Source organism: Austrofundulus limnaeus, unplaced genomic scaffold (assembly GCF_001266775.1).
Source record: "Austrofundulus limnaeus strain Quisiro unplaced genomic scaffold, Austrofundulus_limnaeus-1.0 Scaffold98, whole genome shotgun sequence".
In the NCBI taxonomy this organism is placed as follows: Eukaryota; Metazoa; Chordata; class Actinopteri; order Cyprinodontiformes; family Rivulidae; genus Austrofundulus; species Austrofundulus limnaeus.
In genome coordinates, this window is record NW_013952500.1 from 1,401,808 (window position 1) to 1,429,334 (window position 27,527).

At 42.7% G+C, this 27,527-nt stretch overlaps 1 protein-coding gene across 2 annotated transcripts; it reads left to right on the top strand.

The window, feature by feature from the left end:
• ash1l (ash1 (absent, small, or homeotic)-like (Drosophila)) lies at nt 1–27,432 on the top strand. Of its 2 annotated transcripts, none has more exons than XM_014013156.1 (27): nt 1–204; nt 1,091–1,204; nt 5,434–6,210; nt 6,897–11,265; nt 13,288–13,945; nt 14,064–14,237; nt 14,352–14,446; nt 14,627–14,700; nt 14,821–14,866; nt 15,091–15,199; nt 15,367–15,573; nt 15,665–15,811; nt 17,214–17,322; nt 17,675–17,824; nt 18,152–18,219; nt 18,632–18,798; nt 18,916–19,068; nt 19,418–19,472; nt 19,808–19,940; nt 20,684–20,956; nt 21,301–21,387; nt 21,500–21,590; nt 22,998–23,136; nt 23,268–23,440; nt 23,514–23,680; nt 24,087–24,579; nt 25,048–27,432. In XM_014013156.1, exons 3-27 carry the CDS (start codon nt 5,626–5,628, stop codon nt 25,137–25,139), a joined length of 8,814 nt encoding a protein of 2,937 aa, XP_013868610.1. In that variant the 5' UTR covers nt 1–204; nt 1,091–1,204; nt 5,434–5,625; the 3' UTR covers nt 25,140–27,432. The 2 variants fall into 2 exon arrangements, with proteins under 2 accessions (XP_013868610.1, XP_013868611.1); XM_014013157.1 differs by having other exon boundaries at nt 24,087–24,552.
• The last annotated feature ends 95 nt before the right edge of the window (nt 27,433–27,527 follow it).

Genomic DNA, 27,527 nt, shown 5'->3' on the forward strand with positions numbered 1-27,527 from the left:
TGTACAGAGACAGTAGAGATACAGGCTGAGCAGACATGGAGGCCCGATTAACGAGAGAGGCCCGTGCTGACACATCCAGGCCCAGTTAATGGCGAGTCGTTGTGGATTTTACAGCATCTCCGGAGATATTACGGATCCTAGTTACTGAAAGGAATAATGGTTTAAGCCGCAAGGAAGAAGAAATACAGGAGAGATCCATTTCAGGTCTGTTGATTCAACGCAGCCGCCATTTTGTTGACAGTGTTATTTTTAATAACCTACACGGCGCAGCATCTGTTATTCTCTATCACGGGGATATAATTTGCCACATTGTTTTTTTTTTATTTAAATGCTGTATTTTTTTTATCGGACGTAAACTTGGGTTTGTATTTTTGAAACGGCGTCGGAACATTTTTTTTTTTCTGGTTTAGCTTTCTTGCATCGTTAGCCGTCGTAGCTGAGATGTAGTAACACGAGTGCTTCATACGAGAACGGAGAGATGCAAGAATATGCACATCTTTTATTCCTAGTTGTGACATTTTTTCTTTCGATTGCTGCAAAATCTCCTTAAAACTGCGGCCATTTTATGCTCGTTTATTCACTCAAAAAACGTGTAAGTTCATGCTTCGCTGGGCGAAATGAGCCTTAATCGCTTTTAAACGTGCTTCTCTGCCAGTGCCACACATAATCATGTTGCACGAGCTGTCTTTTATTATTAGCTAGCAGCGTGTTACAAAACAAATGAAACTCTTTTATTTTGGTGGGGTTGAAATGAGTGCAAAATAGCCCAAAGCTGAGCTATTTTTATCTTTTTATTATCTGTTATCTTTTAACACCGTGTCCGCTACTATCCTGATTTATGAATATACATTTTTAGAGCAATGCTCTAACATGTTGCCACCCCAGCTTCCACCATCGCAACTTTTATGTTTCAGAGCGGCCAATGTCAGCTTTTATAGGGTCGCAAGATTAATTTAGAACCGTACCAAAACAACCTAAACATTGTTTGAATCCCAGCGACGTCTCATATTATTATATATTATATTAGTTAACTTGTAACTATCAGCTTAGGATGTTCAGATCTGATCATGTTTTGGTTTTGGCATTTCAGCATTTGGAGGATTTAAAAGAAAAATGAAAAATATGTGGCCACCACGTTGATACACATGGAAAACAGGACACAGAGCCGAATAATGTGAACACCGTTTTCTGGACTGTTTCAGAGGTGAGTGTTGAAAATAATAAAAACATATTTATTTTTGTCATCATGACCTAATTTGTGTGTTAACGCACCACCAAATCATTTCCTCCGTTGTGTCCAATGAAGACTGTAAGGATGTTTTTTTTTTTCTCTCAAGATGAAGATGCGTTATTATTGCTATGAGTAAACGATGAGTAGCTGCTCAGAAAATTGAGGGTGATCGGTTAGCAGAAAAACAGGAGGTGGTCCTATGAGAGCTTGTGTTGACTGTGCAGGAAACCAAATGCAGATAAAACTAATTTGGCTTCTTTGCTGGTCAGCCCCGTTCTTTCATTCCCTAACAGAAAAGTGGAAACTACCTAATTACAGTTGTTAAAACGGTTGTTTTCAGTTTCTTTATAAGCTGTAATGAACGCCTATGTGCTGCTGCAGAGCTGGTTCTTGATTGACACCTGTCACCTCTCTCCATTCCAGCCTTGATCTACTGTTTTCCAAAATCGTAGCCTCTTCTGCTCTTTAAGTTAACCTTCTGTTACAGGTATACGGTGCTGGGGTTATGAGGTGAAAGAAAACATCAGCGGTAATAAAGGAATTTGGCTGTTTTCGTTGTCTGATCGAGGTTCTGGATCGCGGCGTAAAAAGCCCTGAAAATGACAGGGAGCTCTCGGGACAAGCGCCAGCCCCTCATGAATGATCTGGAGAGGAGGAGGTGGGGGAGTGGGGGTGGGAGAGTATTGCTGTGGCCAAAGGGAAATCAGTAGTTATGAACAACGTGTGCAAAAGCGAGGAAGGAGGGAGAGAGGTTGGGAGTAAGAGTAGGATAGAAATGGGAGGGGGCCCGGGAAGTTGTTTACTACGTTCCTCCATGCTCTGTCTTTTTTTTTTTCTTTTTTTTTTTTCTGGTTCTGGGCCTGATACTATGACTTTTCTGGTATGTCTAGTATGCTTTAAGATTTTATAAACACTTATTTCTATTTTAATTCTTGACCATCGCTTAGACGGACAAAGCACAGAGTCGTTAGGGTGACTAATTTCAGTCCTGAAAAACCAGTAGCGTTGTTATTGTGTTGTTTTGTGGTATGACTGGTTATGAAAGTACGTTTTTTTGTCCTTATTGCGTTGCGTATACAAAAGTACCTTGATTTGCTTTGAAGTGGATTATCAATCTGAAAGACCGAATCATCCTCGGAAAAAAAAAAAAAAACCACTCGCTGTTGACTTAGAAAGAACCGTTTTGACTCTCTGGCAGTTTTGTCGCCGACCTTATGTCAGCCGGGCACCGCTGTGGCTTATTTTTGGCATAGCTGCAGTCAGGCAGCCCGTATCACTGCAAGTGTTTAGTATGAAAGAATGAGGGGAACATTTGTCACAGTGTGCAAGGAGGACGCAGAGAACATATTCAGTCGGGGTGGGTGATGGGTGAAATGTGTTTTTGATTAAAGTTGGAACACAGCAAATTTAGTTTGTGTGCTGTTACCAGGAGCTTCCAGGTTTGCGAAAGAGAAGAGCAGGAGAAAGCTTTACAAAAACACCAAAGGAGGGCAGAGATTGATTGGGTGTAAAAGAAAAAGGGGAGGTGTGATTTGAGCAAAGAAAACACTGAAAGGTGAGTGTCAGAAAACTTCAGGCTCGAGCCCAAAAGTTTCACTGCTTTTACGCGGTTCAACAGAAAAGCACTTCTGTTTTTGAAAGTCATAATCCAAAACAAGCGTGTAATATTTCATGTTCAGAATATTAATTTCTTCCTTTTGCTTTGGATGCATTACAGACGTGCTGACTTGTATGACTTTACAGAAGCTCCATTAGATACCTCTTTTAGTGATCTTTATTAATGTAGAGTACAGCAAAACCGCTGGCACGTTGATGCTTAATCGCTCGCTCGCTCGCTCACTCACAGTTGCTGCTGTTGGAGGCTGGGAAAGGCAGCCGGATCGTCTGTGTAGTCCCAGAGGGACATAATGTGCTGAGGTCACAGTTCTGAATTGCCTCCAAATGACTTCACAAAGAGAAAGCACCTGCTTAGGGGCGAATCCGCATTAAATCACTCAGTTGCTATAGGGAGCTGTAGACAACTTCATTGAATTGGGCTGCCCTCTATGGAGCACAATTAAGAAGCATTCTGCTGTCGGTTGCTGTGCTGAAACAGGGTATGATGCTTAAGCAGTTGCTCCTTCGTTTAAGGCCATGGCAGTGCTGTGGGATTAACTATTGACTCTGGACCATGCAGGGTCTGTAAATTGCAGGTGTATAATCAATGGGCCTCATGCAAGAACCGTTCGTACGCACAGATTTGTTCTTAAATTGTGCGTACGAGTGATTTAGGAGAATTTGTGACATTCACCAATGTTTTCGTATTCTAAGATTTTCTTCAGATACGAACAAAATTCACGAGTGGTCCAGACCTGCCGTATATTTTACGTACAATCAGTCTGCTGTTATCCAGACGGGTTTTCTTCACTAATAACTTTATATTTCGTTAGTTTGAAGATAWTTTGAGTTGAAAATAAATCACACTCCATAATTATGTTGACAATAGGCTATTCTGCTTGAATTAGAGTTATAATTTTAAATGTAATAATTTAGACTAACAATATAAATTGTCCATCCGGCCGGCTTATCCGCTATCGGGTGCGGCAGGGGGACAGCAGGAGACCCCGCTCTCTCCGCAGCGACACTTTCCAGCTCGTCCTGGGGGACTCTGAGACGTTCCCAGACCAGAGGGGATAGATAATCCCTCCAGTAAGTCCTGGGTTTTCTCCAAAGTGCCAGACATATTTTGAAAACATTTTAAAATGCTTATTTCAAACCCGCATCTGAGACCACCGCAGCGCGACGGGGGGGGGTGCACGGTGCGCAGCACTGCGGCTTCTGAATAAATGAAAATGATTTAACACAGTTGTTTATACTTTTAGCAGCTCTTTTTATTCCACAGCTGACCTGCTAAAAATGACAGATTTTCTTTTCTGGATCTCTGACAGACGGACTTCAATCTCTGAACTCGTAAAGTTCTTTTTAGTTTTCGCTGTAATTTTCATGAATGAATGGACACTTCCTTGTATCTGAGGCAGGAAACACAGCCTTATATGGTGTTTTTGGGGTGGTAATTATGCTAATCTCCTCTCGCGTGCACGAGCAGCTGGATAGAACAGGTGGAATTTACGCAGCTCATTTACGCACTTTTCCTGAAGGTAGAAGAGTTTGTTGAATCTGACGTGATATGTTCGTACGAACCCTTTGTACGAACAAAAGTAAGAGAAATTTAGGATAAGAATACGAACATGTTCTTGCATGAGGTCCAAAGGCTCTATGTCTAAAGATACATTTCACAGAGAGGAGCACCTTGGCTGTGTAAGTGGGTCACATTTTTATATAGACTGCGAGTAGAGGACATGGTAAAAATAGTTTGGAAGAGATGAACAGTGTTTAATTACCTCCATCAACTTTACATCATTATTATTTACATTTTTAGTTTTTGGATGCGGCTAGGGCTGTGCGGTATATGCGGTAGACTGTATGAAGTTGGCCTACGATAGAAATTTACCCTCTACCGTCCTGTCATCATTACGTCATCACACCTGTGTCAGCAGGGCTCTGAGTGCAGAGACAACTGAGCAGGCGTTTGAAATGTAACGAAGAAATTCTAGTGTTTTAAAACACGTTAAGAGAGAATAAATCATCAAAATTTCCTCTTCCCGCTGTAGAAAAGTTACGTCGTGTCGTAGGATCATTTCCTCCCTCCAGCTCCACGTCACGCAGAGCGAAGCTTTAACATTTGTAGCTTTTCACACCCAATTGTCGGAGAAAAAAAGTTTTTTTTATGTATTGTTACCCACAGAGATTATATATTAAAAAAAGACATGGATATTTGTTCAGTCATAAATCCACCTTGCTAATGTAAAGTCAGCTTCTGCTCTGATGATGAAGATGAGCGCGCAGCAGAGCAGCAGCTGATAAGTTCAGCAGGCAGATATTAAACCAAAAATGTTGGGTTTAATTAAGATTACAGTTTTCTGAAAAAAATGCTCTAAAAATTACATTATCTTAACTTTTTATGATAATTTTCTACCGCGATATATACTGTTACCATGAAGGGGTTCAATTTATACTGTGATATGAATTTGAGGTCATACTACCCAGCCCTAGATGCGGCTTAAAATTGTCTGTTTTGTTAATTTTCTGTGTTGCATTGACTAAATATGTCTGCCCTCTCTTTTCTACTTTTCTCCCTGCTTTACATTTCTCTGTGTTCATAGAAGAAGGACGGAGAAAGAGGGCTGGACAGCTAAGAAGGGAGTGAAGACGCCTCAAAACAAGGACAGCTTCACTTTCACAGTTATCCCCTCCCCCCCTTCCCCCTTCACCCCTATCCCATACCCATACAAAACTCTACCTGGTAGCCACAACACCCACACTCTCAAATAAGAGTTCCCATCCCTTAAGTTCTGATGGATCAGAAGGTTCATGGGAGAACTGCAACTCCACCCCCACCTCTCTCTTGTACTCCGACAGGAGAGCGAGAGAAGGATGGAGGGGGTGGAAAGAAAGAAGAGGAGGATGAAAAAAAGCGGGACAGAGAAAAAGAAGGAGCTGCAGCTGCCCCTGCCGATGCAGGTGGGCCAGGCGTCGCCAGCGATGACCAGTCTCAGTTTTCCGTCAAAGAGAGCAACTTGTCGGAGGGCAACGTCAAGCTCAAGATTGGCCTTCAAGCAAAACGCACGAAAAAGCCCCCGAAGATCTTGGAGAATTACGTGTGTCGGCCAGCCTTCAGGGCCACTGTGAGGCATACGGCTCGTGGAGTGGGTAATGCTCGTGGAAACCGTGCAGGGGCTGCAAGTGATGGCCCTCACAGTCAGAGCCAGAGTCCCTCAAAGGGCCGGGAAAAGGAGAAGAGTCAGAGCGTGAACAAAACTCCAGCTTTGTCATCATCAGTTCCTTCCGCTAAGGTTCCTGCACCTCCTCCTCCTGCTCCCACTACCATCACTAAAACGCCATCACCCTCCCAAGTGAACGGGAGTGCTTCATCCAAAAGGGTAAGGAAAGCAAAATCTGTCAGTTTTTGTATTTTAGTTTCACACTTTGATGACATTTATGTTCTGTTTTGACTACAAAGTTGTTTACCTACTTTACATCCTTTGAATATTTTCACTCATTGCTAAGGCAGCAGCCCATAACAAAGCTGCCCTCATAATTACTGTGTTAGCGCACAGATAAAGAGCAGGGCATAAATTGTTCTTTAGTTTTCTTTGTCTTCTCGATTGGCCTGCCTCTATTCATCACGGTTCACGCTCTCCTTTCTCCCTGTCTGTCATCTGTCCTCTGTCTCTGCCTAGCTATGTCCTCTCCACACCCCCACCGCCCCACCCATCCCTGCATGACCCCTCTTACTAGCTCTCCCTCTCTGTCCCCAGTCTGACCTTGTGGAGTAACTCCTCCCTCTCTTCCTGGTTCTCAATGTGCAGCAGCAGTGGTTTGAAAGTTGAATTAATGAACTGAAACGAGCAAAAATGTGCTTTTGTATATAGGCTGGTGGGTTTGAATGTGTCATGTACTTGCTGTAAGTTTGACTCTCCAAAGTAGACAAAACTACACCCATATAATTACAGATTTAGTAAATTAGGCAGTGTATTCCTAAGAAATACACAGTCCTATCCTGCCCAAAGTATATTCCTTATTAGATGTTGTTAATTACTTACTGTGTTATTATTTTCTTCATCAGGGTCAACCAAAGACAGATTACAAGTCAGATTCAAAGTCTGATACAAAATCAGCTACTACCACATCTGAAAGACCCCTTAATCTTCATCGACCTCCGTCAGACAACAAACTGCATTCTTCTGGGAAGAAAACGCCAACTCCACCAACAAACCCACGGACATCTTCACCTCCTTCACCTGCACCTGCATCAAAAGAACCAATATTTGATGGTGTTAAAGCTCCTCAGTACACTTACAGCACAGAAAGTCAAAAAGACAAGGACAAGGGTGTTCAGAGTTGGGGTGCACCGACAGTAACTGAGAAATTGGCCCAGCTTATAGCAACCTGCCCTCCATCAAAGATCCCTAAACCCACAAAGACTGATCCCAGTCCTACCCTCCAAAGTTCAGGATTTATGGCTCCCACAGCCAAGCAGCGTGACAGGGCTATGGCCAATAGGAACACATATTCAAGAATGTTGCACCTTTCTCCTCCTCCCCCTGTGTCAAGACCACCTGGTCGGCCTTACGGTTCTAGGAACAAAGACGGTGTTTCAGAAAATCCATCCATCCTGATGCAAGTAAGGAGGGAGGACTCAGATGGGGCTGGAAAAGCTATTATTAGCAGCGGCAACAACAGCATTAACATGAGCAGCAGCAGTCGCAGCAGCAGCCCTGCATTCCCTTATAATCGCCTGTCATCTATGTCAAAAGACAGCAACAGTGAAAACAGCAACAGCAGTATTTCTAAGCCACAGTCGCGTCCTGCTCAGAGCTCACCCCACACCACGTCTTCCCCATTTTGCCCAGTTTTATCCTCTTCCTCCATTTCAGGCGAGCAGAGGACAGTGAGTGCAGTGAGTCACCTGGGCTCACCTGTGCCCTCACAAGGACACCATGCTCAAGAGTCTCCAGCTCTGGCAGAGGAAAGTGGTGCAGATGAGAAGGAGCAGGACAGAAGTCCCAGAGACTTAACCAAGTGCCCTCCTTCGGTAGTAACAGGAAAACCAGAGGGTAAAGACAGGGGAACAGGTAATCAATCACTGCGTGTTGAGAGGGGGAGAAGTTCTAGTCCAAGTAAGCGCAGTCCCAGCAGGGATAGTAGTCAACCAAGCCGAAGTACGAGCCCTCCTGAGCCTGTTAGACAGAGGGTACCTTCTCAGTCTGAGCCAGATGATGACGATGGTTCACAGACACCTCTTAGAGATGATTCCCCTGATTCATCTCTTGACTCAAATGATGAACAGGACAGTAAACCCCTCAAAAAGCGCAGAGGCGGTAAACCCTGCTGGACTCATGTTATGAACAAGATACAGAATCAACAAACAGATCAGGGCAGTCTCTTCAGTGAAAACAAAACCACCCTGCCTTCATCTGCAAGCTTAGAAATACCATCGCCACCAATTAAAAGACCTGTAGGCAGGCCGCCAAACCCAAATAAGGTCAAACCAAATCTCGTGCCTCAAAATTCAGTGTCACAGCTTTTTCCACCTCGACCCAACAAAAGAGGGAGGCCAAAGTCTAAAATGCCCAGACTTGACGCTCCAGTTCCTGGTAACACTTCCAATAAGCTAGCCTCCTCCAAAGTATTTTCATCTTTGCTAAAGTCCAAGGAAGAGCAGGATCCACCTGTGCTTCACCCAGAGGTGGACTTAAACCCTCCTAAGCCTATGCCTAGAAAACGTGGACGGCCCAAGCGACTACCTCCTACCTTACCCCAAGAAGGTCAGCCTCCCACATTAGCTCCTGAAGCAGGAGACATAGACAAGCGGTTTCGCAGCAAAGGAAACGGGCAGCTTATTATGAGAACTATTATTGGCAAGATCAATAAAATGAAAAGTGTGAAGCGCAAACGATTTCTAAGTCAGATCCTTTTAGGCCCAAGAACAGAGGAAACTCCTAAAAGCAGCACCAGTGCAGTGGTAAGCTCTGTGGAATCTACAACACAATCATTATCCTCCCTAGCTGCTTCTTTTGGGAGGAAATTAGGGCCACAAATTAACGTCAGTAAAAAGGGGACGATATACATGGGTAAGAGGAGGGGCCGTAAACCAAAAGCAGTGGCCACAGTGTCATCACCAGAACCCTTTCTGTGTCCAAACACCACTTCCCCTCTCCATCATCATCACCATCATCATCCGTCTCATCATCAGCTCTCCTCGTCAGAGGTCTTTCCCTCTCCCTCCCTCTCACAGTCAAGCGGAGGCCACAGTCCTATCAGTGATGCTAGCTTTGTGGAGCCCGGCTCAGTACACTTTTCAGGTCACTCTCACTATTCTAGCTCCCATCATAGCCACAACACGTTTTCCTTCCCTCCCCCAACCTTTTCAGCCCCCAACAAAGTCTTGGGTTCTTCGTTATCTTCTGTGGCCACAGCAGCATCCCAGAAAAAGCTGTCTTGTCGTGGCTACCCTCACCACCACCATCATTACAGGCAGCATTATCATTATCATAAGCTTTCTCCTCCGAGGCCGCTTCACCCCACCTCCCCAGCTCCCCTCAGTGAGCTCAAAGAAGCCACTCCATCACCTGTCAGTGAGTCCCACAGTGAGGAGACAGTGCCCAGTGACAGTGGCATCGGAACAGACAATAACAGCACATCTGACCGAGGAGAGAAAGCTGGAGGGACTGGTGGGTTGGGTGGAATTGGGATGCCAGCTGGAATGGGATTATTAATGCCAGGTGTCATGGGTTCAGCACTTGCTCCGGGGATGGGCCTCAATTCCAGAGGCAGACGTCGACACTCTGCCGTGCTCATGGAACATCCCTCACCTTCTCCATCACCCCACGGAGCAAGGTCATCGCCTGACCTCCGGAGACCTCACCCAACAGCTCCCGCGTCCTCTTTACTGGGCCACAAAGAGAAACACAAGCACAAGTGTAAACGCCGCAACCACGGATGCCCCGGCTACGACAAGCTGAAGAGACAGAAAAGGAAACGAAAGAAGAAGTACTTGCAGCTGCGGTCTCGGCGGCTTGACCCAGACTTTCTCGCTGAGCTAGACGAGATAATTGTGATGCTGAGTGAAATACGGATAACACACCGTTCAGCAGGGCACAGGCTCAGCGCTGGCATAGGCATGGCACCAGGAACGACTAGAATGCCTGGGTTGGGGAACAGACCTAGTGGTGGAATTGGAGGTCCTAGTGGTCCGCCTCCTCATCACTATGTTCACAGGGACCTCCTGCCTACAATCTTCAGGGTTAATTTTGGCAGGTTTTACTCTCATCCTGCTTACTCATGCGACCCGTTGCACTATGTTCGTAAACCAGACATGAAGAAAAAACGAGGACGCCCTCCCAAACTGAGGGACTCCTTGTCTGAGGTTCCTTTTGTACCAGGACTGGGATTCCCACTGTCAAGTGGCGGGTTCTACCACCCTTCTTACGGACTTCCTTACTCCTCTGGGCCTTTGGGATTGGGCTATTACAGAGGCTATCCTCCTGCAAGCGCCCTGTATCCTCATCCACACCACCAGTCACCTCACACAGCACCATCCCACCACTCCCACCACTCACCATCTTTCCCTCCACCTCCCCCTACACCTTACATGCATCATCACCATCCTTCACATCTCCTACTAAACCCATCAAAATTTCACAAGAAAAAACACAAGTTGCTCAGGCAGGAGTACTTGGGAGGAAGAAGGTCCCCCGTTCTGTTCCCGCCCATGTCTTCTGATCTTTCTTTTAACTGGCACCATAAACACAAACACAGACACAAACACAGAGAGCGTTGCTCGGAGGAAGATAGGGAAGAAGCAGCAAGGAGTGGATCAGGGAGTCGAGCTGGTGCAGGTGTTTCTGACAAAGGAGCGTCAAATAAAGGAGAGCGAGTTGGTGGTTTGGGAATGGCCGAGTCGATACAAAGATGCCGCTTTGGAAGAGACCCTTCTGGCACAGCTGCCAGCAAACAAGCTGCTGCCACTTCTGCCAACTCGCCCTCTTCTTCCTCATCCTCATCTGCAGAAAGATACAAGCGCAAAGAAAGCTCCATGTCCTGTTTGGGACCCTCTCGGCTTACTCTGGACAGCAGCTCAAAAGGCCATCCAGTTGCATCCTGGTTCAGAATGGGCAGTTCTGAAGCAGACTATTCTCAGCTATCACGGAGCCACGTAGCTCCCGGTCAGGGCTCGTTCTCAAATGGACGGGCAGGAGACCCAACTGGCTGCTCCGACAGCGAGGATGAGGAGCCTCTCACTCCCACAGAGGATGTAGAAGCTCACGATTCTCCAAACCTTACAAATCTCTTTGCCTCCGCTCTCACCCGAACTTCACTGAAAGGAGGCCGGAACAGAAAAACAGAGATGGTCGCAGAGAGTTCCAGCTTCAGTCACGTGGATCGGCCAGTGAGGAAGGACCACTCAATGACAGCAGAGAGGAGAGAGTTAGGTGAGTCCATTTCTGCCAAAGTAAAGCTAAGAAATCTCTATGCCTACAACAGATAATGCATGGAAAACTAAACATCTTTGTTCAATCATTTTACAGCAATAATAGAAGCTAATCTGTAGCACAGTTGTAGCTAAAAACATGTATGCCTATGAGCTATACACAAAAAAGATTTTGACCCAAATTCAGTTTCATACTTTTAAAAAGGTACAAGAATCAGTTGTGTATCATATTTGTTTTCCAAAAATAGTTCAGTTGCAGGATTATTATATATCCTCTGAATTGGCTAATGCTTGATGAGATGTCGGCACAGCTGGGGTAAGAGTGGCACACTGCAGCAGTCAATCAGATCTAGCATAAACTCCTGGCTTTTGAATTTGGGCAGCAGATTTTTTTAAACACTGTCATGTGGCACAGCAAGTGGGCTCTCAAATTCTGCTTCATCTCCACACATAGACATGTGTGTCTCATGGAAACTCCTTCATTTTGCTCTGAAAGATTGTGCTGTGGTTAGCGCAGGAACCATCCATACTTAAGCTGTGGCTACAAAAAACATTAATAAATTACAAGTTCTCCATTTGTTGCCCTTGGAGTTGTCTGCCCTCCGAAAGTAAAAATAGGAGTTACTTTATCTGAAAGAAGACACTGTTTCATCCCCTGTAGATGCTACGTCAGACGTTTGGTAGCTTTTACTTTGTCTACTTTCTTGGCGAAGGAAGAATGTGTGATTACTTTAACTGGATTTTCTCTGAGGTTAGAGGACCATAATTTGCCACAGTTGATGCAGCACTTTTGTCTTAGATCATGTTACTGTAGGGGTGGAATATTTTGTTAACCTGATATTTTTAGAAGTCCTTTTTTTCCATCAAAAGCCCACAATGTGAGGCCTAGTTCTATCCAGCAGTACACCCAGCACCTGGGCTGAGTTATTGTTGCTGATATAAGGCTTTGCTCCTCAGCAGTAATCTGGCTTTCTGTTCTACACCAAATGCCTTTTAGGAGGAAGTGATGCTTTATACTAGAGCGCTGGTTTCAAGGGATGTTGAATAAGTATAGTCAAATGTTAAACATATATCTCAGAGTAAGATGAGATGCTAAAAGATTCTTGTTAAGGTAGTGTGATGAAGTTCAAAACAAGCCAAGTAATCCCGGATTACAGCGGGTCAAGCAGCGTTCACAGGCAGAATGGTGACATTAGAGGTCAACAGTGGAGAGTCTGAGGAACTGGCTGGCACAGAAGACATGTGATGAGTGACAAGCAGATAAACGACGGGAGAGAATGTGTAGAAGCTGCTGTGGGAGAAAAAGTCAGAGAATCAAAGGATAAATCTTGGTGGTAGCTGGACTTTTAGTAGTTTTTCAAAAAGAATTTGAAATAATACAACAGCGATGTTGCCCACATTTAAGCCGTTTCTCTAACATTAACTGCATTTGTTACTTTTCTTTCATGTGCACAGACGTGAAAGGGATAAAAAGTGCACATGTTGTGTATGTTTCATACAAGCAGTTCAGTTCATGAAGTAAAATCTCAGTTTTCTCACTTTTTGTCAGTGTGGCAAGTGTTTAATGGTTGTTTTAAACATGGCAGCGATGGATTAAAGCAGCTCAGAATATAATTTCTCTACACGCTTAAGATTACTGAGCAGTCATGGTTATTCTCCTGAGGGTTTAATTATGCTTGTCTGCTGACAAAAAAACAAACACTTTTTTTAAATTGATAAAAGATATCCGCTGCATCATCACTGCTATTTGTCAGATGAGAAGTGAAGCCACCACTCAAATCTCTGGAACTTATAATAAAATACTGTTTTGACATAAAAACAGCTGTTTTAAGCTAACAAACATGTTGCAATATGTTAAAGTAGTGGTGGATGATAGTGGGTTCAGCTCAAACTCTAGTAATCATTGTTGACCTTAAAGGAAACCATTATTTAACCTATTTCTTCTTATTCCTATCTCACATCTGCTGTTCATATATTCAGTTTCTCATCTATAGCACTGAGTCTGTTTCTTTTTTATTTTCAGGGTCATCGGGTATTCAAACAAGAGGTGTCCTGACCTCTGAAGGGACTGAAGGATCTTTACACCACCGGCAGCTGCACCACCACCAACCCTCTTTGTTTCACTCGCACAGCTCTCCTTCCTCCTGTCTTTCGCCTCCTCAGGACTTTTGCTTGGATTCCTCTTTGCCCCACCTCTCCCACCGGGCCCAGCCATTTAAGCGCAGCCTGCATCACGTTAACAAAATTCTGCGTGCCAAAAAACTGCAGAGGCAAGCTCGCACGGGAAACAACATGGTGAAAAAGAGGGGTCCTGGACGTCCCAGGAAATACCCACTTCCCTCCCCACCGCCGTCCCCTCCACCTGTAGCTGAACTGAATCAGGCCCGGCACAGAGATGGTGGGACAGAACGGCTGGCAGGACGAAGAGGTTGGGAGGTCAAAACTGTCTCAGATGCTATCGAGTCTGTCGTCCAGGGGCAACGTAGGAAAACTCAGAAGAGGAAACACTGGGAAGGAGATGAGGATGAAGAAGATGAGGGGGAGATTGAAGAAGACAAGGAGGTGGAGGAGACTGAGGAGCAAGTGCCAGAAAAAGAGGAGAATCCTAGTAACCTGGCTGCAAAATCCAGAACTGGGACAGGAAGCTGGCCTACTGAAGAAGCTCATCAGCACTTTCAGAGGTAAGTCATAATTAATTTAACTGTTGCTCCTTTATTCCTTCAAGTCTGATGTAACTGAAGTATTTAAGTATTTATATATAGAAAGATTCAGTCCATTTGATTTGACTTCTACTTTCAGCTCAGTGGAAAGAAAACCAGATGACCAGTGTTCCTCAAAGTGCCCAGGTCCCGTCTCCAAAGAACAAGCTGCACCTTTGCCCATCAACAACCAACGAGAGAAGAGAGCAGCCAGACCTCCGAAAAAAAAGTTTCAGAAAGCGGGACTTTACTCCGATGTGTACAAGACTGAAGAGTGAGTCACAACGACAACTTCTGCAAAATATTTAATCTTCTGATGCCGATACCCTGTACGGTTGTCTACACCATCGCTAAGCTGCTTTCTGACTTTCCTGTTCCTCTTGTGCAGCCCGCGCAGTCAGCTTTTACAGCTGAAGAAAGAGAAGCTGGAGTACATACCCGGGGAACATGAATATGGATTATTTCCTGCTCCGATACATGTTGGTGAGTTTTGATTTGGAAGCTTTTGGGCCTGAGGTTTTTACCACTCTCAACTCTACTTTTAATGTTTTGTGTTTTTTTAAGCCCTTAAAATGATCAAAAAAATTTCATCCTTTTAAAGAATTAAAAATGTAGATGCTTGCCCTAATTTTTATTTATTTATTTTTTGCTTTGTGTTTACAGGGAAGTACCTGAGACAGAAACGTATAGATTTCCAGTTGCCATATGACATCTTATGGTTGTGGAAACATGATCAGGTGATCTCTCTTAAACATAACTATTTGAATGTGCTCAGAGCAGAGTGATTCCTTTAATAATGGAATAATCAGAACATGTTAAAACTTTTATTTTTTTCTCTTTTGTATTTGCCTTTTTAGCTTCACAAGAGGCCGGATGTACCTCTTTATAAAAAGATCAGATCAAGTGAGTAACTGGCTTTATTCAGTTTTCTCTCTTTTTGTGCCAGTAATGCTGTTTTAATCCACAAGAAACCATAATATTTGGTTCTCTTGTTTTTTTTTTCCAGTGTTGCACTTGTTATCAGTTTTAGTCATTATTTGCAAAACAAGAACAGAAGATTGCGCAACATGTGGGAAAGGTGCCAAAAAATAGATAAGAATCTGTAACCTTCTGTTTATGTTTCACAGATGTCTACGTGGATGTGAAGCCTCTCTCTGGTTATGAAACAACCATGTGCAACTGTAGGTCTCCTGAAAACTTGACTGAAAATGGTTGTCTGGACGATTGCCTGAATAGGTAATATGAAAGAATAAATGCATCTTTTTAGTAGGTTTCCCCTCAGTCGATGGTGTATTTCAAATATCAGCACTTGATTTAGTTGTACTTTTTCCCAATAATTATTAAGTTTGGGAAATATTCCTCCTAATAGGGGACTTGCTGAAAAAAAATCTTTTGTTTCTTAGAATGAGCTTTGCTGAGTGCTCTCCCAGCACTTGTCCATGTGGTGACAAGTGTGACAACCAGCACATCCAGAGGCACGAGTGGGTCCAGTGTCTGGAGCGATTCCGTGCTGAAGGAAAAGGTTGGGGCATCCGCACCAAGGAGTCTCTCCGCTCCGGACAGTTCATCATTGAATACCTGGGAGAAGTGGTGAGCGAGCAGGAGTTCAGGTGAGATGCGTCCATCTCTTTTTGTTATTCAGAAATGTGATTGGAAACCTCTCTTTTAACCTCCCACTGTTTCATATCGGCCACATCGCAGGAACCGAATGATGCAGCAGTACTTCTCCCACAGTGGCCACTACTGTCTGAACCTGGATAGTGGGATGGTGATTGACAGCTACCGGATGGGCAATGAGGCACGCTTCATAAACCACAGCTGTGATCCAAACTGTGAGATGCAGAAGTGGTGGGTGTCATAATAGCTTCAAACTAACTCCCTTCTGATGTTGCTTGGTGGTTTGGGGTTCTAAATAAAAAAATAATAATTTGGTTAATTTCTTTCTAAACAGAAGCTTGAACAACTACTTTTAGAGATTACAGATTTAACCAGACCTGTTTTAATTGTTGTATGATCATAAATAAAAAATACAGTTTTCAGTATCCTGCTTTGCTGTAGTTTACTGTATTAAAAAAACACAGTCTGATTTAAATTACTAAACTTTTTATGGCCTGGGATGAGTGCAGTTTCAAAGAAACAGATTGGAAATTGTTCCAGCTAATCACCATTTTGCTTTCTAAGTGCCTATAACACTTAAAGTTATTAAACTGGAAAATAGACTAGTCTATTACCTGACTCGTTTTGCTAATTGATTCTTTGTTTGTGTGTGATTATTTGTTTGATGTTGGTTGTTTCCTGAGACAAATTGACTGAATAAAAATGGCTAGCAGTTGACATGGTAGAAAAGCGTTATAAAAAATAAGCTGAAACAGGGCCATCCAAGACAAAAAAATATTTTGCACCCTGCTGATTTTAAAACGGTCATGTGTTCATTGGAACTGAAAAGGTTTTACCTTGAAAGGCCAACCCTGTTAATGCGTTTGTGTTGTGGTAATCTGATGAAGTCGCCTCACTTCTTGCCTGTGCTCACAGAGCTAAATGGCTTAAAGTCACCTGCACTTTGCCAAAACAACCCATTGGTTTTCCAAGGGGTTGTTCACGCAGCACGGCTGAATTAACAGCAGCTTAAAACTCGTCTGAGCAGACCTTGCACCATTTTACTCTGAGGATTTAACTGTTGTGAGCCAATGACCTCCAACAAAGACCAGCTCAAAATCTAGGGCATCAGCCTGTGTGCAACATACAGAGGGGCTCAGCTAAAAAAAAAAAAAAAAAATTAAAAAATAAAACTTCCACGAGGATGGAGGATTTCCAGCACAAAGCCTGATGAGTCATTCATCTTGTCACAGAAGAGAGATTGTATGCACCCCAGCCTTAGATACAGAGAAAGTGCTTGAAAACAATCTGCTGAATCAGCTTTTTGCCCCCGTAGAAAGAATAAATTACCAAGCGGCTGGCCAGCAGAATAGTCTCCTTTATTCTCTGTAAAACAGTGAAACGCTGTGGCACTGATTTGTTTAGAAAACAGAAAATTCAGATTAAAATATGTTTATTTAAAAAAATGTTATATATTTTCTGCTAAAAAATGATGACATTTTAATGGGTCAAAATCTGCCATAAACCTCATGCAAGAATTATTTCACATTTCCTTTAGAAATATTTTCCCCTTTAAGTTATATTTCACCTGTTTCTGATGTTAAAGGGTTTCTTTGGTTTAAAATATTCAAATAATTTTGCTTCTGCCTTGCAGGTCAGTAAATGGGGTGTACAGGATTGGTCTCTTCGCTCTCAAAGACATCACCAGCGGCACTGAACTCACCTACGACTACAACTTCCATTCCTTCAACACTGAGGAGCAGGTGACACTAATGAATATTTTAACCTGGGATTTTCAAATGTTTTCTGCCTAACGGAAGCTAAAAGGAGTTAATGCCTCACTTCGCAATTTCTAACAAATATTAACAGTTATAGGGGAAGCAATTCACAAAAAAGCAGAAGATCCAAGTTGAGTTTTAGTGAAATGAAGTTCAGCACAATGGCTTCAACAAACTTGATCATTAATCTGACCTAAATATGAAATTAACCTAGATTTGCTTTCCGCTGTTTACAGAATCTTCCACCTTTTTCAAATATGTATTTAATGCTTGCTCTATATTACCAAAAACCTGTTTGTCGCATGCTAAATTAAATAATGTTTGCTCTGCTCTGCAGCAAGTGTGTAAGTGTGGCTCTGAGAGCTGCCGGGGGATCATCGGAGGGAAGAGTCAGCGTATAAACGGCTTGCCTGGAAAATCAGGGGGCGCTCGGCGGTTGGGTCGACTCAAGGAGAAAAGGAAGTCAAAGCACCAACTGAAGAAAAGAGTGAGTGACTAACATAAATAAAGGTTTTTGTTTATGTGAGATGTATCCAATTCAAGTTTTTTTTTCAGATTCTTTTTCTATTTAGGGTATAAATTCTCAGTTATTAGACCTAATTAGAAGTATCTAAAATAGTAGACTTTTTAAATAAAAAATCATTTCTATGACTTGAAATTTACTTTACAGTTGGTCTGCATTAAAAATGTGGTTTTACGTTTAATCTTTGGAGTTGTCAAATTCAGACAGATTTCAAGAATAAAGGTTGTTAAACAGGTTGTGTTTTCTGTAAGGTCAGACCTTGTTTTAATACTAATTTCATTTTAACTGCAGGAGGAAGAGTCAAGCGACAGCAACAAGTTTTATCCACATCTTATGAAGCCCATGTCTAACAGAGAGAGGTAAAAGGCTTACGTACATAATATTTGTAAAAACAAATTATTTCACTGGAGTCTTTACTAGACTAAATATTTGTCTGTTTTTAAGATTAAGGTAAATTATAAATTCATACTCGTTTTACAAATATTTAATAAAATGAGATTACAAGTTTGTGTTTGTTTTAGTGCCCGAGCTGACCTTAAGCAAACTTCACAACAAATGTTACGCTCAGTTAGAACATCTGTCAGTTTTATGTGCAGGTCTGGTTGCAAACAAAGGTGGAAATTTATGTTTCGCTGTCACTTTAGAGTGATTAAACTGTGCAGTAAAAACCCTTCAGTCTCTGGTTCCAAATGTAAAAATAAAAGTCCAGCCAGACAGTGCAAACAAAAAACACATCCTTAACACAGTTTTTTTTTCTTCTGCCACCACCAGAAACTTTGTGCTAAAGCACAGAGTTTTTCTTCTGAGAAACTGGGAGAAGATGAGGGAGAAACAAGAGCTGCAGAAGAGAGAGGGTGAAAGAGAGAGGGACGCCAGCAGCCTGTCTGTGTACGCCCGCTGGGGCGGAGTTATCAGAGATGACGGTAACATCAAGTCAGGTGAGTCCACAACCGACCAGTTTAAAGACACTCTGAGGCAAGACATTAATTCTATGTATAATTTTTCTTTTCACTAATTAACCTCGAATAATCCGAACGCTCGCCTTTTCTCTCTAGACGTGTTCCTGACGCAGTTTTCAGCTCTGCAGACGTCGCGCTCAGTACGCACGCGGAGACTCGCCGCCGCCGAAGAAAACACGGAAGTCACTCGCACAGCACGCCTCGCACACATCTTCAAGGAGATCTGTGACATGATCACAAGCTACAAGGGTTAGTGGTGTGAAGTCCACAATATGAACCAAGGTGCAATCATCAGCCGTAACATCTTGACCACAGCTGGAGGGAAATGCATTGATTCATTGAAGCAGAAATTGAACATTTTGTCTTTGTGTCTCAGGTAGAAACAATTAGATTAAGATTTTTGGAAACTTAAACAAAGTTAAATATATATATTTTTTTATTAGTTGGAAGTCAGTGAAGTGATTATGTTTCACCTCATTTGAGTGCTTTCAAACAGCTATAATCTTTATTTTAATCTAATTTGATTTATAAAACAAAGCTTTCCGCATCTCCACTATCATCTGAATACAACAGGTTTTATTATTTTGTTTTGCCACAGACTCATCTGGTCAGATACTCGCAGCTCCTTTGGTCAACCTCCCATCCAGAAAAAGGTGAGACACAAACACTGATATTAGCCGATTCATTCATAACGTTCCTCTGTTCTCCAGGAAACAGTGTTGCTTTATCTCGTCTGTGTACAACACCCACACAGTGTAGCAGTTTTATCTTCACAACACATTTGAGCCGTGACAGCCTGCGTGTGCGTGAGTCCTGGATTGATAGTAATCAGCTGGTGTCAAAACAGAAACAGCTTCTTTTTTTTCAAGCTGAAGCTTTCACTGGCAGAGTTTCAGTGATTTTTCTTTCAATCTGATGTATTAACTTTGAAAATGGGTTCCAGACGGGATGGAAGAAGGCTGATTGTGTTGTTTTTGTGTGCCAACAGGAATAGTCAGTACTACGAGAAGGTGTCTGACCCTCTCGACCTGAGCACCATTGAGAAGCAGATTCTCACCGGCCATTATAAAACCGTGGAAGCGTTTGACACAGACATGCTCAAGGTGTTTCGTAACGCAGAGGTAAGATTTAATTTTGGGAATCAATGTTAAGAATAAAACGTCTTGGCTAGAAGAAAGATGAAACTAGTTAAATTTTTCTAAATTTTCTTTAATCACGTTTTAAACTTTACAGTCAGTGTTGGGTAATTTATGTCAGCAATCATTAGAAACTTAAATATAACCATAACAGGATGAATTCATCATCAGACGTTTGCGAGCTCTCTCAATAAAAGGTCTAATCAGGCTGATTGTTTGAGGTGGCGCTGCGCAGCTCATCCAATCAGTGCGTTCCGTTCCCACTATTTCTCTCACACAAACACGGCTCCCAAATGGGATTTAACGTCTCGCCTGCTGATCCTCTGCGCACACGTGGCCGGCCCTTTTTGATTTACATTTGTATAGCGTCGCTGTTTAAACAAGTGCCACTCGAAAGCTCTTCAGGGTCCTACCATCAAAAGGGGGCTTGAAGTGGTTGTATAAATTAGAGTCACCTCTTCTCACCAAGATCTTTTTTTGTTCGTTTAAAAAAAAAAAAGAAGTGAGAGGAATGTGAGAACTGGGCTGTGGGAAGCTTTACATTAGAAAACTGGATGACTTAATAATTCGTGTCATTCTGAGGCTTTTATATAAAACGAGTGTGTGCACGATGTGTTCTAAAATACAGTATCAAAGTGACCAAAATATTTTTTTATTCTTCCATTAAAACAAACAAAAAAAAAACTGCATTTATTGTTTGTTTATTTTTAAACGTGTGTTTTCACCAGAAATATTACGGTAAGAAGTCATCCGTAGGCAGAGACGTCTGCCGGCTGCGGAAGGCTTACTACAGCGCCCGTCACGAAGCCGCGGTCCAGATCGACGAGATCGTGGGCGAGACCGCCAGCGAAGCGGACAGCTCGGACTCGCTGGAGCGCGACCACCTCCACCACCACCACGGAGGAGGGCCGGGGTCCCACGACAAAGACGACGACGTCATCCGCTGCATCTGTGGAATGTACAAAGACGAAGGCTTGATGATCCAGTGTGAGAAGTGCATGGTGAGTGGTGACAGAAAAAAACATGACTTGTTTTGGTTCCCGCTGGCTGAAGGGCTGCGCCTGTTGGACTAATTTCTCCCGAGACTTCACCTTGAAGTGTCCTCATGAGGTTTTCCAAGGGGAGTGGGGAGTCAGTCCTCTGTGCATAGGATTTATTTTTAGATATAAAAAATAATAAAATAAGGAGGCTTTCAATATTGATGGAGCTCGAGTTCAGAAACAACTGTGGTTGTGTGAATCACTCATGCAGGGAAGCGTGACAACACCAGCTGGCCTGTAATCTGTCCTGAATAATAGGTTTTATTTCTTTTTATCATTCATGTGTAAAATTGGTTTTGTTGCAGGTGTGGCAGCACTGTGACTGCATGCGTCTGGAGACAGAAGTGGAGCACTACCTATGTGAGCAGTGTGACCCTCGGCCTGTCGACAGAGTACGTCCAACCCTTTAAATTCTCAACAAAAGCTTTATTTATTAACATTTCTTCACAAGGAAAAAAAAACATATTGCTGCTTTTTTCCTCACCTGTGTTTCTGCTGCTACAGGAGGTTCCCATGATACCTCAGCCAAGCTACGCACAGGCTGGCTCCATCTACTACATATGTCTCCTTAGGGATGACCTGCTGCTTCACCAAGGTATGGAGCTTAAAGTATTTTAATGGTCCTGTCTCTGTAAAATGTGACTTTTAAAGGAGACCAGTTATGGGTCCTAGAAATTTTTATGGTATGTCTGTGGGCTATCCAGACCATGTTCATTCAATTTAATGCACAAAATAATTCTCAGATAATAAAATTTCCCATTTCTAGTTCTGCCTGCTCTGACTTCRGTTCAGAAGAGCTGTTTATGTTAATGAGCTCTGTTGGTAACGCCCTCCAAAAATCTGTTGACATTAACTCCGCCCTCCAAAGCCAGCATTTACGTTAGCATGGCTAATAATAGCAGAAGCTCCGTTGTACAACCATATGAGACCCAGAGGCAGAGTCGTGGTCGCAGCTTCTTTCTTTTTCTCTCCCTCCTCTGCTGTGTGCTCACTCTGCATGCTGTTACCAGAGCAGGGAGCAGCAGCGGTCAAAATACCTCAGAAACTCGAACAAATAGGCTTTAACAAGGCTTTAGTAAGTTAAACAATAGAGGAACATGAGAAAACGTGTTCATAACGAATGAAAATAAATAAATAAATAATGTCCATGCTGGTCTCAAACCCTGGTCTCCCACTCTCTGGTCCAACACTCTACCCATTGTCCTATTGGAGGCTTGTTGTGAAATGAGCTGCACATTACACAACAACAACCGTGACGGTTTTTTATACTGAGGAGGTGGAGCCTCACCCGGGGGGTTGCTAGGTAAGGGGCTGAACGCAGGTTCAGGTGGGTTGTCGTATGGCTGGTGACATCACAAAATGACAGAAGTATAAAACTTGTCATTAATATACATTAAAAATACATTTACTTACAGTAAATATGCCCCTGGGTGCATTTTTTTGGTCCTAGGACTGTTTTTTAAAGAAGTACATACCCAAAGTTGAGTAAAAAAAAAAACCTTTAAAAAGTGAATTTTGCATAATAAGGTCCCCTTTAAAAGTTTTTGAGTGTTTTGTATTTAAGAATCTAGTAGTTTAGTTTATCCTATTTGTTTAGTTATAGCAGGACTACTTGAAACAATGAATTGTGTGGTTTTGGCTGCTGCATCTGTTTGAGCCTGCCCTCGTTCTGTCAAACAGGACAGAAACATTCATATGGTTTAAACCAGAGGTGGTCCTCGGGGGGCCACTATCCTGCATGCTTTTTTGTTGTTGTTTTTTTGTTTCTCTGCTCCATCACGTCTCTTCAAACTCTGTTGAAGCCTTTTAATCATCCATTCATGCAAATAAAGGTCTTTGAGCAGGGAAACAACAAAAACATGCAGGATCATGGCTGGACACCACTAGGAAAATCTTAAATTTGTTGCAATGAAACTGAAGCACCTTGCCAAACTCTTTTTCTTGTCATTTCCTTTTGACTTCTGCTCATGTAGATGAGTAACCTGTGTGGTGCTGTGTGCAGGTGATTGTGTGTATCTGATGAGAGACAGCAGGCGCACAACTGAAGGGCAGCCTATCAGGCAGTCTTACCGTCTCCTGTCCCACATGAACCGAGACAAACTTGACATCTTCCGAATCGAAAAGCTGTGGAAAAATGAAAAGTGAGTTTGCACCTGCTGCACGAACAAGTCATAAATAAAACACAGGAAGGTCACTCGTGAGGAATTTGTTTTTCAAGAAATAATCTCCGGGGTTAGTATCTGTTTCATGACGTTGTTGGTTATTTTCTAAGGGGGGAGCGGTTTGCTTTTGGTCATCACTACTTCCGTCCTCACGAGACGCACCACTCTCCGTCGCGGCGTTTCTACCAGAACGAGCTGTTCCGCATGCCGCTGTACGAGATCATCCCCCTGGATGCAGTGGTGGCAACCTGCTGTGTCCTGGATCTTTACACCTACTGCAAAGGTGAGGAGAAGATGCTCAAACTGGAGCGATTTTTAGCAACGTGGCAACATTTAAACGTGCGTTCTTCCTACAGGACGGCCTAAAGGTGTGAAAGAGCAGGATGTGTACATCTGCGATTACCGCTTGGACAAGTCGGCCCACCTGTTCTACAAGATCCACCGGAACCGCTACCCTGTCTGCACCAAGCCGTACGCCTTCAACCACTTCCCAAAGCGGCTCGCGCCGAAACGAGACTTCTCGGTGAGCGAGCTGAGAGTCTGAACTATGTTTCTGTTTTATAAACATTAAACTAATCATTCAGGCTTGGAGGTCAAATTCCAGCTCATCATAGTTCTCTCATTGTTATGTAGCCTGCAGCAGATCTCTTGATTGAAGCTGGATTAACCAGAAACAAATGAGAAAAACCACACGTGCTTTTTACCTGAGGGGAAACCACAACAAATTACCGGCTTTGTAATTTTCTCACCTGTGTTAACATGTTTTTGGCTCGTGAATCAAGCTGATTGTAAATTATTTTTACAGATTGACAGAGATGATAAAAAGCTTTAAATCAACCATTAGTGAAGACACTCTTGGGTTTTAGGTAGAAACTAAAGTATTTTATTAAAAACGGTGCAAACACTGATGTGATTTGATGTTGTCGCAGCCTCATTATGTTCCTGACAACTATAAGAGGAACGGAGGCCGATCAGCCTGGAAAAGTGAGCGACCCAAAGAAGCGTCCGGCTGCGAGGACGACGGCTCCTCCTGCGAGCGCAGCGAGGACTTCCCACCTGAAGAAGAAGACGACGGAAGAGGAGCAGGGGACGACGTGGACATGGAGGATCCTGAACTCCTCTCAGCCAAGCCCAGACGACCCGACCGGGTAAGAAGAGGAGGAGGAGATGAGGACGACGAAGACGAGGAGGAAGACGAAGAGGAAGGGCTGGAGGCCGAAGTTCGCAAGGAGCTGGAGGAGAGTTCCAAGGAGAGGATGGACGAGATGCTGGAGCTGCCATCATCTTCAGCCTCCTCGCCTCTTCATCATCCAGCTCTGGGCAGGAGGGAGGCCCAGAGGGAACGACTCAATAAGATTCTGCTGGATCTGCTGCACAGAACACCCGGCAAGAACGGTGAGGGACCGGGAACAAAGCAGGGGGGTAGGTCAACACATTCATCTTATTTTTTTATATATCAGTCATACAGGTTTGATTTTTTTTATTTAGTTTTTTACTACTCTTCTCCATGATTAAGCTTAACATTGAGGGAATGAGGGAAATGTTTTTATTTTCATTCTTTTTATATATTTAGGTTATTTTATTGTGCAGCTTATATATTTATAGGGTATCTAAATCTGAATAGACACCAGTTACTCTCATGGACTAACAGAATAAATAACCCCTGATACAGGCAGCTCTTTGCTTTGAATCAGTCTAAATTGGCAGATTTGAAACTCGGGATTAAAAGGAGTTTTATTGATTGATGCCCTTAGAATACCAACTCTGTCAGATTTTGAGTTATGTGCAGGGAAAAAAAATCAAACCTGTTGTTTCCTTCATTGTTTCTGTGATTAAATAAATTTGTTTTTGTGCAAACTCCTCAGTCTTTCTCTCGCTCCTTTCCTGCAGCTATCGATGTCACATATCTCCTTGAGGAGGGAGCCGGCCGGCGGTTACGGCGAAGAGCGCTCGGATTCGGTGACTTCGTTGGCAGAAAATAACGTTTTTCCCTGCCCCTTGTGCACACTGCCTTTCACAGAGCAGAAAATGGAGACGCGGCGAGGAGGACAATGAGCACGGCCGGTTGTCCCACCATTACGGACCACAATGCATCCCTGGGGGGGCCCGCCTGTTCCAGCTTACCTCTTCTAAGACTGTCATCTCTATTTTTGAGAGGGTGGAGGAGGGGTTCGAAAGCGCCGACCTCGAGGCAGTTTCAGCTTGTCAGGAGTTCTGGAGGAGAAAGCTGAACCAGTCTTCTTTTATCTAAATAGAATAATGCAAAACCATTAAAGAAATGAACATAGGACAAATAACCCATGCACTTAAATGCATTGAACACTGCAAACATGGGTAGACGTTTTCCACTAGCAAGCATCAGTAATGAACAAATGGTACTGAATAGGGATGGCTTATAGTTTATGCTGACCAACTGTTCTCCTTAAAGGGATCTAGCTGCAATGACAGAAACACAACAAACGGGAGAAGCTTTGCGCCAGGATGTTGGGGCGGCGAATGTCATAGGAGAAAGCTGAGCGGTGGGCTCTGATGCGCTTTAGAACGAGAGAACAACGGTGGTGAACTGCACTTTTGGTACCATAGATATTGTGAAGCTCTGTGTAATGTATCTGTAACGAAACACACTAACACTCTCACAGTATTGGCTGCAGTCTGGTTTAAAAAAACAACAACAAAAAGGTTCAAAAGATTATTAATATTCTTTCATGTAGTAACTCGTTTAGGAACAAAAGAGACCTGTGGTGTGTTTGGTCCTGGGGAGGGAGGGGTTCAGTTTGCGCTTATGTCAAAGTGTCCTGTTGAATATTTTTTACTCAGTCGTGAGGCAGTCAGCTTCGCACCTCTTTTTCCAAGTAACGTGATTCACCAGCGTATCTAAATCAGGCGAGGAGGGGGTTGCCGGCTTTAGTAACGCCTTACACAGCCGTGGTCTCCCACTGCCTTGCGTGTGAGTGAGTGTGTGTGTGTGTGTGTCTGCCAGATTTTGTGAAAATATACCTTTTGTAAAAAAAAAATAATAATAACAAAAAAAAATTAAGGGCTCAATGGCAATTAGCAGTTTTAAGAAAACTATGGAAAACAATACTTAACATGAAATGTATCGTGATGGTCATATTTTCTTATATTCTGTGAGATGGGCGGGGCAGTATATACTGTATATTTCGAGGGAGTAATGACTTAAGATCTCCTTTTCTTGTCTTCAGATTATGTTGCCATGGAGAATGTTTTAAAAAATTGTGATATTTGACAAGATTTTCTTTAGTCCCCCTAAATGCTTCTGCTGAAACGGGACAGGCTGCAATGTCCTGGGGTGGAAAAAAAAAACAACCTTACAGAAACGATGAGAATGAGACACAAGATGGGGAAAAAATGGGAAGCTGTACAGTGCCAAGTTATGTAAATATACACACTTTACATTGAAGAGTGTCTCCAAAAGCAATATCTTGAAAATGGACTTTGTTTATTATTGTACTGTACAGAACTCAGCCCTAAATGTATTATTATTATTATAATATTATAATTTCTTCTGTTTGTTTTACTATAATGAAGACACTTAAGCTCTGAGGAAAATAATTTTTGTAATGTTTAGAAAATCTCACCATTAATGTCCTGATGACATAAAATTTAAGCTGAGTTTTTGTCGCCTATAAATTAATTCCAGCTGTAAACTGCATGTGCAAGAATGTCAGACGGACACCGAAGGCTTTGGGACGTGACGGTGACTCAGCAACGACACCTTTTGTCACAGAATTTTGTTAATAATATTACTTATAAGGAGAAATGTCCTTGTTTTCTTTTGCTGCAAAGTGTTGAACACTAAAAAAACAAACCAACATGAAAATGTTGCGATATTTTTAAAAACTGACAGGAAGAAAGGTAAAGCTGTCAGCACAATATCATGCATTATTATCGCTTTGTTTTACTTTCGAATAGGAAACGGTTCCGTTTTGTGATAGCGGTCATTGTATGATGCTTGTACTTGTATTTGTGTGTTTTGTGTGATCCGTTTAGTTATTTTTTAGACAATCACAAAATAAGATGCAAGCATTGTAAATGGCAGACTGGCGGACATTTTGTGATGTGTACAGTTTGTCCAAAAAACAAAAACAAAACAAAAAACAACCCTTCTTCCACTCTCGTTTAAAAGTTTGTAATTATGATTCTTAAGTCCTGAAAAAAAAAAATGCTGTTGGTTTTTACTTTTTGTTTTATATTTGTTTTTGTTTTTTTTTTCTTTGTTTTTTAATAAAAAGCACTACATTATTGTGAATATAATTGTTGGTCTTCTCTTAAAAACTCCACACATCATTCAATAAACAAAATCAAGAAATAAACATGTTTTCAAAAAAGAGATGTGTAAAATGTCACAT